Below are 17,502 nucleotides of genomic sequence, written 5' to 3'. Positions count from 1 at the left end.
GACTGATAAATCTGCAAAAAAAAAACAATTTTTCACTCCTCCTTCACCTCTGATTTTTTTTCTTGCAATTTCTTCTCTATCCATGTATTTCTCACTTTTCCCTCACATTCCTGTCTCTCCTCCAAGTTTGCTTCTCACCTCCCTCACTTTTGTCTCCCTCATCCCTTTCATTTCTCTTCCCTATCACTTTTTACTTTCCATTTTTCTTCTCTTAACTTTTCCTCATTTTTGCCTCTTCAACCTCCTTTTCATTATACTCCCTACAGTGGGGGTAGATGAACAGAAGTTTACTCCAATTAAACATTTGGAAGGCCCTGCTACAAATTCTGGATGTTTTAAAAAATATTTTTGGAGAACATTGTGTTATTCTGTAAAGAGGATATGTGTGTGTATGTGTATGATGTAATTAAGAAAGACCCAAACCTCCCTGTCGCTTGCCATTTTAACACTCCACCTTGCTCTCTTGCCCACATGTCTGTCCTTGGCTTGCTGCATTGTTCCAGTGAAGCCCAACGCAAACTGGAGGAACAGCACCTCATCTTCCGACTAGGCACTTTATAGCCTTCCGTACTGAATATTGAATTCAACAACTTTAGATCTTGAACTCCCTCCTCCATCCCCACCCCCTTTCCATTTCTTCCCCCTTCTTTTTGTTTTTTTCCAATAATTTATATGGATTTTTCTTTTCCCACCTATTTCCATTATTTTTAAATCTATACCTTTTATGCCCTGTTAGTCTTTCCACCCCACCCCCACTAGAGCTGTACCTTGAGTGTCCTGTCATCCATTCTTAATTAGCACATCCGTTTAGATAATATCACCACCTTTAACACCTCTTTGTTCTTTTGTCTGTGACATCTTTTGATTATCTGCTCCTATCACTGCTTGCTTGTCCCTACAACCACACACACCGCACCCCCCCCACTTCTCTCCCCTCCCCCGCAACCTTAAACCAGCTTATATTTCACCCCTCTCCTAATATTACTCAGTTCTGTTGAAGGGTCATGAGGACTCGAAACGTCAACTCTTTTATTCTTTGCCGATGCTGCCAGACTTGCTGAGTTTTTCCAGGTAATTCTGTTTTTGTTTTATGATGTAATTAAGTTGGGCAGAGATTAATAGGAGACAGGTTGTTTGGTGGGTGTAAAACACAAAAAGCTTAGAGGTGTTAGGTTTGAGGTACAAGTGAATAGGTTAAATCTAACAGTTGCTTTTTTAGATAAGTGGAGAGTTTGCTTGAATATCAAAGGGGAGTCAGAGGTACAAACAGACATGCTTGCATCTTGCAGGAGTTTCATAGGTAAATAGAAGTGGGGATATTATATTTTATTGACCCGAAAGCAAAGACAAGATTAAAACATGAAAGATCTTTGGAAGGATTTGAGTTTCACAGAGGTGTGAAAACAATGGAATGAAAGGGAAAAGGGTATTTCAGGGCTGTTGAGTTGGAGGTGTGAGATGTAACAGCTGGAGCTATGGCTGACAGAGGATGCAGTTTGAATCAATCATTCATTCAAGCACTTTTTTTCTGAGGTTTGAATTTTCACATCAGAGTGGAAGAGAGTTACAGGTCATGTGGTGTGCCTTTATTGAAGCTACAACAGTATGCCTTGGATAATATTACTGGGTTTTAAAAATTTAAACATCTATAAGTGAGTGTTGCCTAGAAGGTGTTTACTTATGGGTCTGACTACGTAGAGAGTCTTTTTGGGGAAATGTTTTGTAAGACCAAGTTTAACTGTGCATCTTTAATCTTATGTGCTTAAGTTTTCTTTTATTCTTGTTAGTAAAACTTTTACCTTTAATTTTTAAAATCCCAAAAGTATTACTGGGCTTCTTATTGCTGAGATCAGTACGTACCCTTCTCGTTTTCAGAATTCAAAAAGAAGGGTATGGCCCATAAGCCAAGTTTCCCTCTGGGATTTGGTTTGCGCAACAATTAGCACCAGCTGTGGTCATAACACCCTCTTCCTGACAATTGTCTGAGGCTGAACCAGACTGTCCGTAATCTTGGTGTTATATTTGACCCTCAGGTAATCTTCTGATCACATATCCTTCCCATCACTAAGACTACCTAATTCCCCTTTAGCCACATTTCTTGCCTCAGTTCATCTGATACTGAAGCACTCATCCATGTCTTTGTTACCTCTAGACTTGACATTCAAGTGCACTCCCAGCCAGCCTCCCACACTTTTCCCTCCACCAACTTGAGATCATCCAAAATTCTGCTGGTCCTAACTCAAAGCAAGTTCACCCGTCACACCTGTGCTTTCTGGTTAAGCAAGGCCTCGATTTTAAAATTCTCATCTTTCACAGCTTCACTTCTCCTCATCTCTGTAACCCCCCACCCCTCCCCGGCCCCACAATCTTCTGAGACATCTATGCTCATCTAATTCTCATGAGCGTCCCATTTTGATCAGTCCAACATTGGTGGTCATGTCTTCAAATTCCAGGTTCTAAGCTTGGGAATTGTCTTTCTAAGCTTTCTACCTCTCCATCTTCCTTTTCTTTTTTCAGATTCGTTAAACTTATCTCTTTTGACCAAGCCTTTGGTGGTTTGACTTAATATCTTCTTATGTGGCTTGGTGTCAAATTTTGCTTTATGTATCACTTCTGCCATGTACCTTGGGAAGTTTCACTATATCAAAGGCACTACCTAAAAACAGGTTGTTGTGTTTGTTAACAAAATAAGACCAGTTTTTGGCTCTATCTCTGCTGGGTTTTCAAGAATGGGAGACATTTGCTGAATCAGCTGCCCTGTCCCCAATTTTTAAAATTCATTCTCGGATGTGTGGCAATTCTGTTAATGCCACATTTATTTCCAGTCCACAGCTTCTCTGATAATGTAATGGTGGACCTTCTTCTAAACTGCTGTGGTGGTCATGCAGATACTGCCCAAATAATGGTGTTAGGCAAGGAATTCTGTGAATTTGACCCAGTGACAATGAAGGAATGGCAATATGGGCTAAAATTTATCTTGGGCAGTAGTCAATGTAAACTAAATTTAGTGGAGTGTAAAATTACCTGCCAATTCACTATTGTGCATTTTGTAGCCCACTCAAGAGGAGTTTCAACCCCTCTGTGCCCAAGTTGGGATGTTGTATGACTTGGAGGTAATGATGTTCCCATTATCTTACTGCTCTTGCCCTTGGCGATAAAGATCGCAGAGCTGGGAGGAGTGATCTTAAAAAGTTTGCTGAGTTGCTACAGTGTATCTTGTAGACAGTATGTATGTACACCATATTGTGACATAGAGGAGCTGGACATTGAGACCAGTGGCAGTTCCGATCAGGTGAACTGGTCAGTTCTGATTAGTGTCTAGCTGTTGTTGGGGGCTGTGCCCATCTGAGTGAATGTACGTATTCCATCATACTCCTAAGTTAAGCCTTGTAGATGCTGGAGAAACTTTCATCCTGAGACTGCACTGAGGTGATAGTTAATCTTTAATATTATTTTTTATCTGCACATTAATTGAAAATGTATTGACTTATGCATGATTTACTCTACAGAAACAAGGTCCAACTAACCTCCTGTTGCACCACCTGGTTCGAGACATGAAGCAGGTAAAGTGACTGTGCAGTACAAGTAGTGTATGTAAACTGCTGCCAAACTGATTTTCAATTCTGTAGAGATCTACAATTCGAGTTTGAATGGCATGCTTATATGTCCTTAAGGTGTGTGATCATATAAACCCTCTCAGCAATTCCTATCCTTAGTGGTCAGCATTTTCCTCCAGGAATTGCCTTCCTTCCTCCTTTATTGTGAGACAACTAGCTGCATAGGAGCATAGCAACAAGTGTGGGCTACTCAGCTCCTTGGGCCTGTTCCGCTATTCAATTAGATTATGGCTGATCTGTACCTTAACTCCATCTACCTGCCTTGGATTTGTAACCCTTAAAACCCTTCTCCAACAAAAAAACTCATCAATCGTAGTTTTGGAATTTTCAATTCAGCTAGCCTCAACAACTTTTTGGGGAATGAGTTTCAGATTTTCATTGTCCTTTGCTTGAAGAAGTGTTTTCAGACATCGTCCCTAAATGACCCAGCTCTAATTTAAGATTCTTCTTCTGGACTTCCCACCAGAGGAAATAGTTTCTCTTCTCCTACCATATCAAATCCTTTAATCATTTTAAGTATCTAAGTTAGGTAACTTGGTCAGTGAGTTGTGTATGCAGCTGATTTCAGGCTTCCCACATTATGCTATATGACTTTTTGAGGGCTGTTACTTCTAGTTTCTTTTATCTTGATTTTCCTAATTCCTCTGCACATGTGATCATTTGGATGTGTGCAAAATGGAACTAATTTATATTCATCTGCAAACCTCTGCCTTTGCTCTGAAAAACTGAGACATGTCTATTTTCCATGAAAAGATGGTAAACATATGCACTTTTTTGGATTAATTGTAAATTATGGATAGAAGGCTTGGGCTCACCACAAAGTTGTGTCAAGTTACTTTAATGAAAGTTTTACAAAGTGAAGACAGATCTTTGAGCTGCATTCCATATCAAAGGGAAGATCCTAAAGCACTACGAGGGGGATAAAGATTTGAAAGACAGCGTTAGTTAGCTTATCTGGCTGGCACCAACAGTGTTATTCCTGCTTAAGAACATAAAGACATGTGAAATAGAAGCAGGCATAGGCCATTCAGCTCCTTCAAACCTGCTCTGCCATTTAGTAAGATCATGGCTGATCTCCAGTTCAGCTAGACATTCCTGCACTATCACCATATACTTTTATTCCCTTAGTATCCAAAAATTTATAGGTCTCTGACTTGAAAATATTGAATGACTGACTATCAGCTCCCTGGGTTAGAGAATTCCAAAGATACACAGCCCTTTTGAGTGAAGAAATGTCAGTTCCTCTCAGTGTTAAATGACCAATCTCTTATTCTAAGATTGGAACCCCTTGTTCTGGACTCTACATCCAGGGGAAACGATTTCTCAGCATCTACCCTGCCATGCCCTTTAAGAACATTATGAGTTTCAATGAGATTGCCTTTTATTCTTCTTGGGAATATAGGCCTTTTCTGCACAATCTTTCCTCAGAACAATCCCCTTGTCCCAGGAATCAGCTTATTGAACCTTCATTGCACTCTGTCCAAGGGACTTAAAGATCTAATATCCTTCCTAAAGGAGACCAAAACTGTACACAGTGCTCCAGATATGGTCTCAAAACGACCCTATCCAGTTACAGTAAGGCACTTTATGCTTGTACCCCAACCGTCTTGCAATAAAAAAAAAATTCTTTCGAGTTATCAACAGTCACAGATTGCAACTCTTTCGAGTACAATCACAGTTCTTGGTTTCTGGGAGTGGGACATGAACCCACAACCCTCTGATTCAAAGGCGAGGGTGCTATGAACTGAACCACAGCTGACACCTCTCCGTCTTGCAATAAAGGCTAACATACCATTTGCCTTCCTAATTGTTTGCTGCACCCGCATGTTAATTTTCTGTGATTCTTTGATTCAGGACACTCTGACCCTTCTGAATACCAACATTTTCCAGTCTCTCAGCATCATAAAATACTTTGCTTCTTTATTTTTCCTACTGAAGTGGATAACATCACATTTCTCCACGTTACAATCCATTTCCTTTTTGCCTACTCACTTAACCTGTCTAAATTATTTTGCAGTCTCTGTGCAGCCTCTTCACAGCTTAATTTCCCACCTAACTTTGTATTGTCAGCAGGCTTGGATACATTACACTCGGTCCCATTATCTAAGTCATTGATATAGATTGTAAACAGCTGAGGCCCAATCACTGATCCATGCTGTACCCCACCAATTGGGCAGAATTTTATGGCCCCGTTTCAGCAGGGACGGGGCCTTAAAATGTGGCGAGCCATTATAAACCCCATTGACTTCAGCGGGAATGTAAAATCCCGCTGTTGTAAAATTCTGCCCATTAACTCCTGTGAGCCCAAAAATCCCCTGCCTTTTTCTACTCTGTTTTCTGTCCATTAACCAATCCTCAACCCATAGATTTATGTCTCTAGCTAGTTTACTCTCATATCCTATTCTCTCTCTCTATCAATTTTTGGTGATCTTTGCTAAATTTTAAAATGCCCCTAATCCCCAGGTTTACTGCTCTTTCAGGCGACATTATAAGCTTCCTCCTTTAATCTAAAAGTATATTTAACATTTTTTGGCTACAATGTGCAGGTACAGCGTCTCAAACCCGGCTATCCAAAGGCCTGAATCTTTCCTGCATCGGGTAGGCTTGGCGGGAGCGGGCAGGGGCGGTTAGGAACTCGACTGCTGCCTGCGGCCGGGTCCACACCGGCATTTTATGCGGGCAGGCCAATTAATGGCCGCCCAGCATAATGCATGTCTCTGGCATCAGCGTGAAGGGATGGGCAGGGGCAGGGGCTCAATGTCCACCGGGTCCAATGGCGACCTGGTGGCCGATTCAAAAACAGCGCAGTCAGGCAGCCATGTGAAGGCTGCCATTGACTTTACAGTACCGTAACGATGCAGAACATCATTGCAGAACAGGGCAGGCAGGTTGGTGGGGTAGTCAGCCCCGAGGTTTACTGATAACTGTCTCGCTGCCCTCCTGGAGGAGGTGGCAGCACGCTGGGATATACTTGACCCAAAGGACGGGAGGAGGAGGCCCCCCCCACCTCACCAAAAATGCCTGGGAGGAGGTGGCATCCAGGGTGAGCTCCCATGATGTGGTGAGGCACACATGGGTGCAGTGCCGCAAGCGCTTCAATGACCTCCTGCGATTGGGAAGGGTGAGTACCGCGTTGGCATAAGTCACTTAGCACAGCAGGTAGGAGCGGTCCACCCCTCGCTCTCCACCTCCCCCCCCTCCCCCCCACCGTGGATCTCAGAGGTCTTAGAGTGTGAGTGGCAAATGTCAATGAGGCAGCATCTGGGCAAGGGGGTGAGCCCTGGCTGCTTGGAATGAGTGTCTTGCGGCTCCACGGTCACGAATTGGCTAAGCCCTGCAAGGTGTTCCTCAGGTGGGGGTGGCCAGGCTGCAATGGTAATGCAGGTACAGGGTGAACTAATCAATGCTCTTCTCTCCTTTCAGGAGAAGACAGCCCACAATAATGCAGAGAGGTTGCGGACTGGCAGAGGACAACCCCACTTTCTAATCTTGAGTAGATACGAGCAGGAGGCACTGGAGCTGGAGAGGCGCCATGCACCTAGGTCAACTGGCCGTGGTGAGGTTGGGGTGCCACAGGGAGGTAAGAGTGCAGTGTTTGAACGTCAGAATGTCTGTAATAGCAAAAATTCCACTGTTGATAATGGAAAGACGAGGGCACCATGTTCCGGGTGTCAGGCATGCACAGTAACAGTAGTAATGACTTCAACTAATGACATATCCTTGTTCTTCCTTTCAGGCTCACCAGAAGACTGTTGGGGTCAGGAGCCTGAAGGACTGCCGCTCGCCCCAGAGGACACAGAGAATATAAACACACCAGTGTCACACCCTCTCAGCCAGGCAGGCATCAGAGCAGATACCAGCACCTCGGTGGGATTTAGATCATCGGCTATTATCACGGTGTACAATGGTGAGGCCAATTCACACTCACTTGAGGTGCAGGCAGAGGCAGAAGGTGCCCAGGGCGCCGACAGTTGGAGGAATGCCGGAGACCAGGAACATGCTCAGCCGGTGGCTGATGATGAGCCTCTGGAGTCCCTGAAGCAGCAGATGCTGAATGTCCAGCAGGATGTACTGGAGGATCTGGCGGAGATACATGAGGGAATGTGTGCCGTGGTCTCCGTTGTGGAGGAGTCCTTGCGGAGCATGAACAATGTAATGTCCCTCATGGCCGAGCGCACTGCCTCCTCCATTGAGAGAGTGGTGACTCTCATGGAGAGACTCCTCCAGGGACTCAATCGGGGCTTCCTGGGGATGCGCTCGGACCTGCTAGCCCTCACACTGGCATTGACCTCAGCTGGTCAGTGTCAGTGTGGGAGATGGATTGGGCACCCAGTAACCCAGCTCAGTGCCCATCCATCAGTGGTGAGCAGGGAGGTCCAAAGCGACCTGACATTGGCACATGAGCTGCTTGTCGTCTCTGTGGGCTCCTCTCAGGGCACTCTGGGTGAGGGCAGCAGCTCCTCCGCCCCTCTGCCAGTGACCATGGCATCCGATGAGGCTGCAGAGACTGGGGAGATGCCAGCCATGCCATTGACCGCTCCTTCCCAGGCAGGGCCAGCACAGGCTCGTCGGGCCAGAGGACGCCCACCAAGGTCATCAAGGCCAACAGGACAGCAGAGCGAGCAGGCTGTCTCCAATGCTGGTGCCAGCGAAGGGAGAGCACCTAGACATAGCACCCGCTAGCGTAAACGTAAAGCACCTTAGGCACAACACGGCCTTATCACTGGTGTTCTTTTTTTGCCCCACTTTTAAGTTTTTCATAAGTAGGTGTGAAGGAGAACACCTTTACATATAATTTGATTTATGTATGCCAGGCACCACACCATTAAATGTGTTTTATGTTCAACAAGCCTCTGGGTGCTTCATTAGTTCTGCAGGTGCAGGGTAACCCATGATGTTATGAGTGACTTGTTTGTCATTAAGCCATTTTGAAATGGCACATAGTGTATGTTGTTCACCAAGTAAATGTTCCTGTCAGGTATCTAGTATGGAGCCTGTAGTCCTGGCATGTGGTGGTGGTTCATCTTTGGTTGGCTAGCTGAGGGAGAGTTGGATCAAAGCCACCTGGGTGTCCCTGCCTCCCTGGAGGTTGCCCGAGTCGCCGTCTACCCCCTCAGTGTTCTCCTGAGCGTGCTCACCTTCAGACTCACTACTGGACTCATCATTTGCTGCCAGAGCAGCTGCGTCAACATCTTCTTCCTTCACTGTGTCCCCCCTTTCCAGTGCCAGATTGTGGAGAGCGCAGCCTGCAACCACTATCAGTGACACGCGATCTGGGGGGTATTGCAGTGCGCCCCCTGAACGGTCCAGGCATTGGAAGCGTATCTTAAGAAGACTGATGGCTCTCTCTACCACAGCCCTTGTGGAAGCATAGGTCCTATTGTACCACTGCTCGGCCTCTGCTTTTGGATGGTGGAGAGGCATTTTGAGCCACCTTTTGAGTTGATAGCCCTTACCGCCCAGCAGCCATCCATCCAGCCGGGCTGGAGCATTGAAGAGCCCCGGCACCTGGGAGTGGCTGAGGATGTAGGCGTCGTGGGAGCTGCCTGGGTACCTTGCACAGACTTGCAGAATCTGCATCCTGTGATCACACATTATCTGCACGTTCATGGAGTGGAAGCCCTTCCTGTTGACGAAGGCATCGGGCTCACCTACTGGTGCCTTGATAACCACATGTATACAGTCTATAGCACTCTGGACACGGGGGAAGCCAGCAATCTCTGCAAAGCCTCTGGCTTGCCCCACCTGGCTGGCCTTGTCCATGCGGTAGTGAATAAAAGTCAATGCATGCCTGAACAGAGCATCTGTAACCTGCTTGACACAACTGTGGACAGCTGATTGGGAGACTCCACAAAGATCACCGACCCCTGGAAGAGCCGGAGGCATAGAAGTTGAGGGCCACTGTGATCTTCAGAGCCACTGGCATGGGGTGTCCACCCACACAATCGGAGCTGATCTCAGGGCTGATCATCTGACAGATGGAGGTCACGGTCTCCCTTGAGAGACGGAGCCTCCTTTGGCACTGCACCTCGGACACATTGAGGTAGCTGCTTCGCTGCCTGTAAACCCTGGCAGCAGGATAGTGGCGTCTTCTGCGGCCCCTTCTACCTTGGACATCCTGTTGGCCTTGTGGCTCTTGTGCCTGCGCCTGTCTTCCCACAGGTTGCTCCCCTGGAGGCTGAATATGGACTCCTGGCCTCCTCCCCCTTCTGGCCCTCTCTTCCTCCTCAGAGGAGGTGCCTTCAGCGGAGACCACAATCCCCATTCCCAGGGTAAGGGAAGGCTGCCTGAAACCTGAAAGGCCCCAAGTGTTATGACTCCTCCTGAGTCCTGAACTGAAGCCTGTTATTTCTGTCAAAGCAGCTCTGATGTGAAATGAAGTTCACACAAGCAAGTAGCAGTCAGGTATAATCTAAAATACTAACAACTCGCATTAGTGAGCCCAGCAACCCCTCTTACCTCGCCCGTGGATGAGGGTTTTGAAAATGTGGCCTATCCGCCTGCCCTTTGCACCCATGTGACACCCTGAAAATTGCAAAATCAAATTCAATTGGTGCCTCAAGGGCCTTATCTGGCCCATTAATTAATGGCGGGGGGGCCTCCGTCCTCATAGCACACCTGCCTACCGGAATATCGCGATGGTGCTCAGTGATGTCGGGACGCACGCCCGACGTCATCTTGCATCATTTTACATTCCGGCATGTCGGGCTCGCCCCCACACACCAGATGTAAAATTCTGGCCAAAAACCGGAGTTGTCTGCAAACCAGACATTTTTATAAGCTGCCATGCATGAATTTTAATTATTAAATGAGTAAAATTATTTACCGGTTTGTTTGACTAGGTGCTGTGTCAGCGCGGTGGCATGCTGGACTGGTTATTGGATTCATGCACCGGTCTTTTCTTGCACTCTGAGTGGACCCCACCTACCTGACTCAGCCTGGTGTGGCCGACTCGAACTGGCCTGACCTTCCCAACACAAAAACTGGCAAGATCTGAAATGCAGCATGGTCTCGGTCCCGAGGTTGCCAGTTTTGAGACACTACCTGTACTACTTTTCCAGTGGAGTTTTTATTCCCTATGGAAATGTGTAAGATTTGCAAATGATCCACTAATTCTTTGAATGTTTTCCACTACCTATCTATTGTCACACCTTTGAATCCAGTTTCTCCATCTACTTTAGCCAACTTCCCTTCATAATAGCTTAATTTGCTTTGTTTAGGTTTAAGACCCAAATTTCAAACTTAACTAAATCACTCTCGCACCCAAGATAAAATACTAGCTTTTTATGATCACCCTTCCCTGGAGGCTCCTTTACTGAAAGGTTAGTCATAACCCTGCCTCATTGCACAATACTAGATCCAAAATAGGCTGCTCCCTAGTTGGTTACTATAACTAGGGAAGAATTTTCCAGTCAGTGAGCGGGGGTGGGGCTCACTCGCCAATGTGTAAAACGACGTGTGGTGATGTCGGGCGGGTGTCCTGACATCACCGTGTGTCATTTAGATTTTCAGTTCAGCGGGCATGCAGCCGGGTCAGCTGCACGCCCGCCGAACTGTCAAGGGCCTGTTAAGGTCTGTTAAAAACTAATTAAAATAGTTAAATGAGCTGCCCGTCCAACCTTAAGGTTGGCAGGCAGGCGAAGAGCGGTGCAGACCCGATTGGGGGCACTGATCGGGTTCGCACCCGCTCCCACCCGTCCCCACACAACCCCCTCCCCCAATGGGGGGAAAATTCTGTCCCTACAAAAACTATTTTGAATGCATTTGATGAATTTGTCCTCCACACTATTACAGCAAATTTGATTCTCACAGTCTATATGTAGATTAAAATACCCCATGATTACCCTTGTTACATGCACCTCTAATTTCCAGAGTTATACTCTGCCGTACTCCACAATTACTATCAGAGGGCCTATAAAATTAACACAACAATGTGTCCTGTTCCTGGTTTCTTTGCTCCACCCTAAATGATTCTACCTCTTGAGTTTCTGAGCTCAAATTCCTTCCTCTCTACTGTCTTGATCCCATCCTCTATTATCAGGCAACCCCTCCTCCTTTTCAAATTTTTCTATCACTCCTAAAAGCCAAACAGATTAGAGAATCATTTTGTGGGGAATGTTAATCATATATAATGAACCAATCAATTGGCAAAGATGAGGCTTGATTTTCAATCTATGGAAATTATTTCCACATTCCAACCCTGTGCGGCATCTGCTTTGCTGATGCATGCTATTTTAAAATGAAATCCCCTAAGTGGACCAGAGGAGGCAAACTCAGCACCCAATTAGTGGTACTGGGTGACTGACTCAGGAGCGCAATGCTCAAAGGCAGATGGAAACCATGACTGGGCTTGCCATTGCCTTGCAGAATAGGGAAGTTAGGGGATCAGAAGGCCGGCAGCCTCACGATGCTGAGAGGTGGCCAAACAACCAATGAAAAAGTATTAGACCCACTCTGTCTGAATAAGCCTTTTTTTCAACAATTTTATTTCAGCAGAAACATCAGTTAATGGCTCCCTGCATTGTTCCTGACAGCTGTACACTAACAAACAACAGACTTTTCACTTTTCCTGATCAGTGATTTGAAAATTGCCTCCTGGCTTTTCCCAGCCCATTAACAAGCTCGACAAGGAGCTTAGCATACCAATAATTGGAGGTGAATGGGTTCCCAGCTCTCCGCCCCCTGCTCTCGCTTTGAAAATAGCAGCGTGTTCTGGAGGCGTCGAGAGACTGACATGCCATCCAGGAGCACTGTTTTCAAAGTGCTCTCACATCTGACCTCGGCCTTGTGGGTGTTTGAAAATCACGCCTGTGGCCTGGAAGATGAGTTTGTAGAATGCTTCATTGACAGTTTCCTGGAACAATACGTTGCGGAACCAATGAGGGATAAAGCTATTTTAGATCTAGTATTGTGCAATGAGGCAAATTGAATTTGTAGTCACATTGCTAAGGGTCCACTTGAAAAAAGTGTGATCATAATACAATGGGATTCCATATTAAGTTTGAAAGTGACCAGTCCCAAACAAGAATCTTAATATTAAACAGAGCCAATTATATAGGAATAAGTGGAGAACTGGCAAAGATTGTTTGGGTAAATAGACTAAAAGGTATAGCGATAAATGTGCAGTGGAAAACATTTAAGAAAAATATTCAAAATGTTCAACAAATATACATTCCGTTAAAAAGCAAAAATTCAGTAAGAAAGATCCGTTCTCGACTTATTAGGGAAGTTAAAGTTAGTATAAGATTAAAAGAAGAGGCTTACAATGTTACAAAGAATGCTAGTAAGCCTGAGGATTGGGAATGTTGTAGAGAACACAAAAAGATGACCAAAAAGTTGATGAAAAGGGAAAAGATAGAATGTGGGAGTAAATTAGCCAGAATATAAAAAAACAGCTTTTAAAATAAATATAAAAACTAACAGTAAACAAGGTAAATACTGGTCTCTTTGAGGCAGAGATGGGAGAAATTATCATGGGGAACGATGAAATGGCAGATATTTTGTGTCTTCACAATAGAAGACACAAATTACATACCAGAAATAAAGGGTAATGAAGGGGCTAATAAGAATGAGGAACTTAGGATAACTAATATTAGCAGAGAAGAAGAATTGGAGAAACATAAGTCAATAGAATCAACAAATCCCCATGACCTGCTGCACTGATTCAGTGTCAGGTCTCGGCTATTGGCAGGGACCATGGGAACTCCCAATTTAACAAATTTCCACCCATAGCCCTGGTTTGGTTCAACGGAATGGGCTTCTTAGGAGTGGGTGAAAGCTTTATCCCCACAAGACTGTACAGGAGACTTTGCTCTGCTGCCTGGGCTTGATGTATGTGGCTGTGATAGAGTTTGTGGCTGTTTCAGCAGATCTCACTGAAATTCTACCGGAATCTGCAGGTATGGTTCTGCATTTTGTGCCCTGATATGCCATTTCCGCTTCAGTAATTAACTGTAGAAATTAAACTGAAATGAATCACGTCAATAGTGATGGCAGAATTAAAGAGAATTTTACAGCAGAAATGAAACGATACATATTTTACTGAGAATTCTGATACAAGCTTCTGTTTCTAGAGTAACCTTCCTCCTGGTTACAAGGTTACTTTGATTGACATTGGATTGGTGATGGAATACCTGGTAGGAGGTACATACAGAAGTATCTATACTCGGAAATCCTTCAGACTCCTGTATAACAGTCTCTATAGGCAGCACAAGGTAAGAAGCAGGATACTACTCTCATGTCTCATGGGGGTGGTTCTGTTGCTATATTGGTGGTGTCACATTGGATCATGAATTGCTGTTAAGTTAACATTATCTTAAACACTTTCTTTCGATAACTGGATCTCTCAGCTCTGCAATAGAAGAAAGCAGAAAAAGCTAACCTTATTAAGATTATTTCTGAAGTCATGATTTATTGACATGTGAACTGACCTCTGCACAGGGGGCTTTCCTGTATGGGCTGCCGCTGCACACCCTTCAATTCCTTGCCCTCGTCAACTGTCCAGACACGCCGTGGCATTCTGTCCTGTGATCCAAATGTGGTGGGGGTCCTCAGTCGAGGGCTAACTACTTGGGAGTCCTCCCCTTTTCCATCGAGGATCTGGAATGGAGGGTGTTGCACGCAGCAGTCCCATACAATCATAGGTTAAGATAGTTCACGGACTCCCAAGCCACTTGTATTTTCTGTGCGTTCCATGTATACATAGATTGTCAGAGGTTGCAGCCCCTTTTCTGTAGTTGGAAGGGGCTGTTCTTCAGCTTTTGGTTGTCCTTCATCCCCACGCTCCTGATCTTTGGCCACCCGGTATGGAAGGGGGCAGGCAGGGAGGAGGGCCTTCTTGTTAGCCTGCTCCTGGGCCTAGCCAAGGTGGCCATCAACAGGTCCAGGCAGCGGGCAGCTGAGGTAGTCATCTGGCCTGATTGTTTTCCCCTTTTCTGCAATCACGTTCACGCCCAGGTGTCCCTTGAGTGGGAGCAAGTGGTGTCCAATGTAATGCTTGGGACCTTGCGCTACTGGAGGACACTGCTGGAGTGCATCATTAGTCCCCAAAATTACGTTTTTATTTTATCAGATAAGTTTCCTTTAACATTTTGTCTTTTGTTACAGTGCCCTTTAAGGGGCTGTTTCTCTGTTAATTAATTTATTTCATTTGATTTACTGTTGGTAGAGACGCTGAGGGGGGCGGCGGGGGGAGGAAAGCTGCGCAGGAGTCAGAACTTTTGTGGGAGGGTCTGATGTCTGATGTTAAAAGGAGGCTGCTGATGGGGAAGGCAACCCTCACACTTCACGCCTGAGGCCTGAATATGGTTCATTTTCAGGCTTCCTCCACCGCTGAACCTCTCCTGCCAGTCTGAGGCTGGGTGGGAAATGCCTCTTAAGTGGTCAATAATCGGCCACTTAAGGACCTCAATTGATGCAAAGGCAGGCAGCGGGCTGAGGCCTCGCCCAGCCAAGCATAAAATTGCGGAGAGATCAGCCAGGCGGGAACTGGGTGGGAAAACCATCCGAAAAATTGTATGGTCACCCCCCCACCTACAAAACCGCCAGCAGGGGGGAGGTAAAATTCTACCCCTTATATTAGAACTTGTAAAGTTCCCATCTAGTGATTAACTGCACATATCATCTTGTGCCATGTCAGGATATTACCCCACTATTCTTTAATACGTTTCTTCTATGTTAGTTAGAAACTATTGTGAAATACAGAGAGATATACACATGCATACACACACTCACACACAGTCCATATGTACACAATACTGTACACAGATCAGTGTTAGCAAATTACACGTGGAGATAGGGCTTTAATATTTTCCTTTTATAATTGTAACTAAAAATATAATAGATAAAACAAATTGATTTTCAAGAATATTACCAGTATACTTGTAGATATATTACTTATACATGTGGCTAAGAAAGAAATGTCTCTTCAACAGCGAGTTAGACGTCATGGGGTCACCAGTTTCACTCAAAGCTGGAGCAACCATTCCTTACACCAGAACAGAGAACCAGCTCCCAGGGTGGGAAGTGATGAGCAGAGACTACATTCCCAGTTCATTAGAACAGCTCAGCCATACAAACGCAAGGTACAGCATTCTTCTTCTAAGTTTATTAATTATTAACATTAACTTTAAATTTACTTTGCAATATGACATGAAGCATGATGGTGATAAAGATATGAATAAACGGAAATTTTCCCCAATCTTTTAATAAACAGTTTGGTTTGTCAAATTCGGATTATTCAGGACATATGGTCAGTTTGTTGCCTTACAATTGCCAAATTTATATGAAGCATAGCATGGATAAATAAGAACAATGTTAGATCTGTCAATATGCCAAAATAAAATTCCTGCTTGTAATGGCTTCATTAATAATTGGAAAAGGATTTTTAAATGAAATCAAAATTGTGTTTTAGTTGGGTGCATTGCGCTTTGTAAAATTTAAAACATAACTTGTGGATTTGATCATTACCAATTTGAACCATTGCAGTAAGTTTGGTACAAATACCACTTTACCTCATATTTTTTTGCTAAGTGCAATTTCAACCCATGTTTCTTAATACATCACAAAGCACATATATTATTGAATTCTGCTACTAGGTGTTTCTAATATTTTTATTAAATAAAATAAACAAGTTAGAGACACAAAGAAATAGAATGTCACAAATGCACCGACTTTTTCTACATTTTGATTTCTTGAACGCACGTAAATTTGTGCCTTGGATTCATGTAATTTAGACTTGGAAGTTCTGTGTGGAACTTTAATTGGATAATTGTATATCTGAGTGCTTGGGAAACACTGGGAAAATGTAACTGAAAAGCATTGAAGGAAGTTCCAAAATTCAAACCAGGCAAAAGTTAAGGGATTGTGAAGATCAGAATTTGAAGCATTTTTATTTGGAACTTCTATATATTTTATGCTTGTCTATGCTCATGTACAATTTGTGGGCTCTTCCCCTTATGGAAATGGACATTTGTGAAAAAAAATCCTCTTTTTTTCAATCACATACTTTGGCGGTTTAGGTAGGGCATGCATCTGAGTATTTTAGAAATCTAGTCTCTAAGTTTCCTATTACTGATCTGGTGTGGAATGTTGGATGTGTCTAATTTCCTTGGACATTCAGAGGGTGGGACACACAAAGCACAATTTAATGAATGTGTACTTCTAGTGGGAAACTTTGCCTTATAATATACTTTCCCCATAATTCACTGGTAGCTACTCTTGAGGGATGAGGCTCCACACCAGAAATGAGCATTTCTAATACTGGCACCACAGAGTTCCATTTATCAATCTACTTTATGTTAAACTTGCGGATAGTACACACCCAATTTTAAATGGTCTTGAACTTCCACAGACCAATGGAAGAATTCTGACATAAATCAATTGGGGGTGCACCCTGGTCGCAAGGAAATTGGTTGGGATCTAATTATTAGGTACCCATGGAAGTTTCATTTGGGGGCAGGTTAAGGCTGAAGCTCTGACTGCCCCAAGCCTAAAGGCCCCTGGCATCAGAGTAGGAAGGGCTGAGGGAGACAAATTCTCATCCCCATATTTCCATAGCATGGCCTCTCTAAGGTCCACTGACTTAGATGCCTGGATCAACTTGTTTGATTTGAGTGGTGGAAGTGGAACCCCTGCACGGTGGGGTGAGGGGTGGGGGGGGCGATGTATCCAAGCCTGGGTCCTGGTCATAGGCTTCCATACTGGAAAGCTGACAAATTTTAGAAAGGCCAATTGAGCAGCTTATGAGCAGCTGGCCAATGCTGCAATCATAGACATGAGGGACCTCCTTAAACCCAAGTTGTCCAGTAGATTAGAAATGGAGGTAACCAACTGCCAGAGCAGGCCCAAGGACTTTCATTCTCAATGTGTCTGTAACACATGGAAA

At 44.5% G+C, this 17,502-nt stretch overlaps 1 protein-coding gene across 1 annotated transcript in view; it reads left to right on the top strand.

The window, feature by feature from the left end:
• trpm6 (transient receptor potential cation channel, subfamily M, member 6) overlaps positions 1–17,502 on the top strand; it is a 186,879-nt gene that overhangs the window by 61,539 nt on the left and 107,838 nt on the right. Inside the window, exons 13-15 of the mRNA XM_078559318.1 lie at positions 3,510–3,563; positions 13,691–13,830; positions 15,607–15,700. Coding sequence (XP_078415444.1) covers positions 3,510–3,563; positions 13,691–13,830; positions 15,607–15,700 — 288 coding nt within the window. The remainder of the gene's footprint in view (positions 1–3,509; positions 3,564–13,690; positions 13,831–15,606; positions 15,701–17,502) is intronic.

The sequence above is a fragment of the Cetorhinus maximus genome, chromosome 2 (assembly GCF_964194155.1).
Source record: "Cetorhinus maximus chromosome 2, sCetMax3.hap1.1, whole genome shotgun sequence".
In the NCBI taxonomy this organism is placed as follows: Eukaryota; Metazoa; Chordata; class Chondrichthyes; order Lamniformes; family Cetorhinidae; genus Cetorhinus; species Cetorhinus maximus.
Note: the sequence above shows the minus strand (reverse complement) of the source record. Positions and strands in the feature narration are given on the sequence as shown.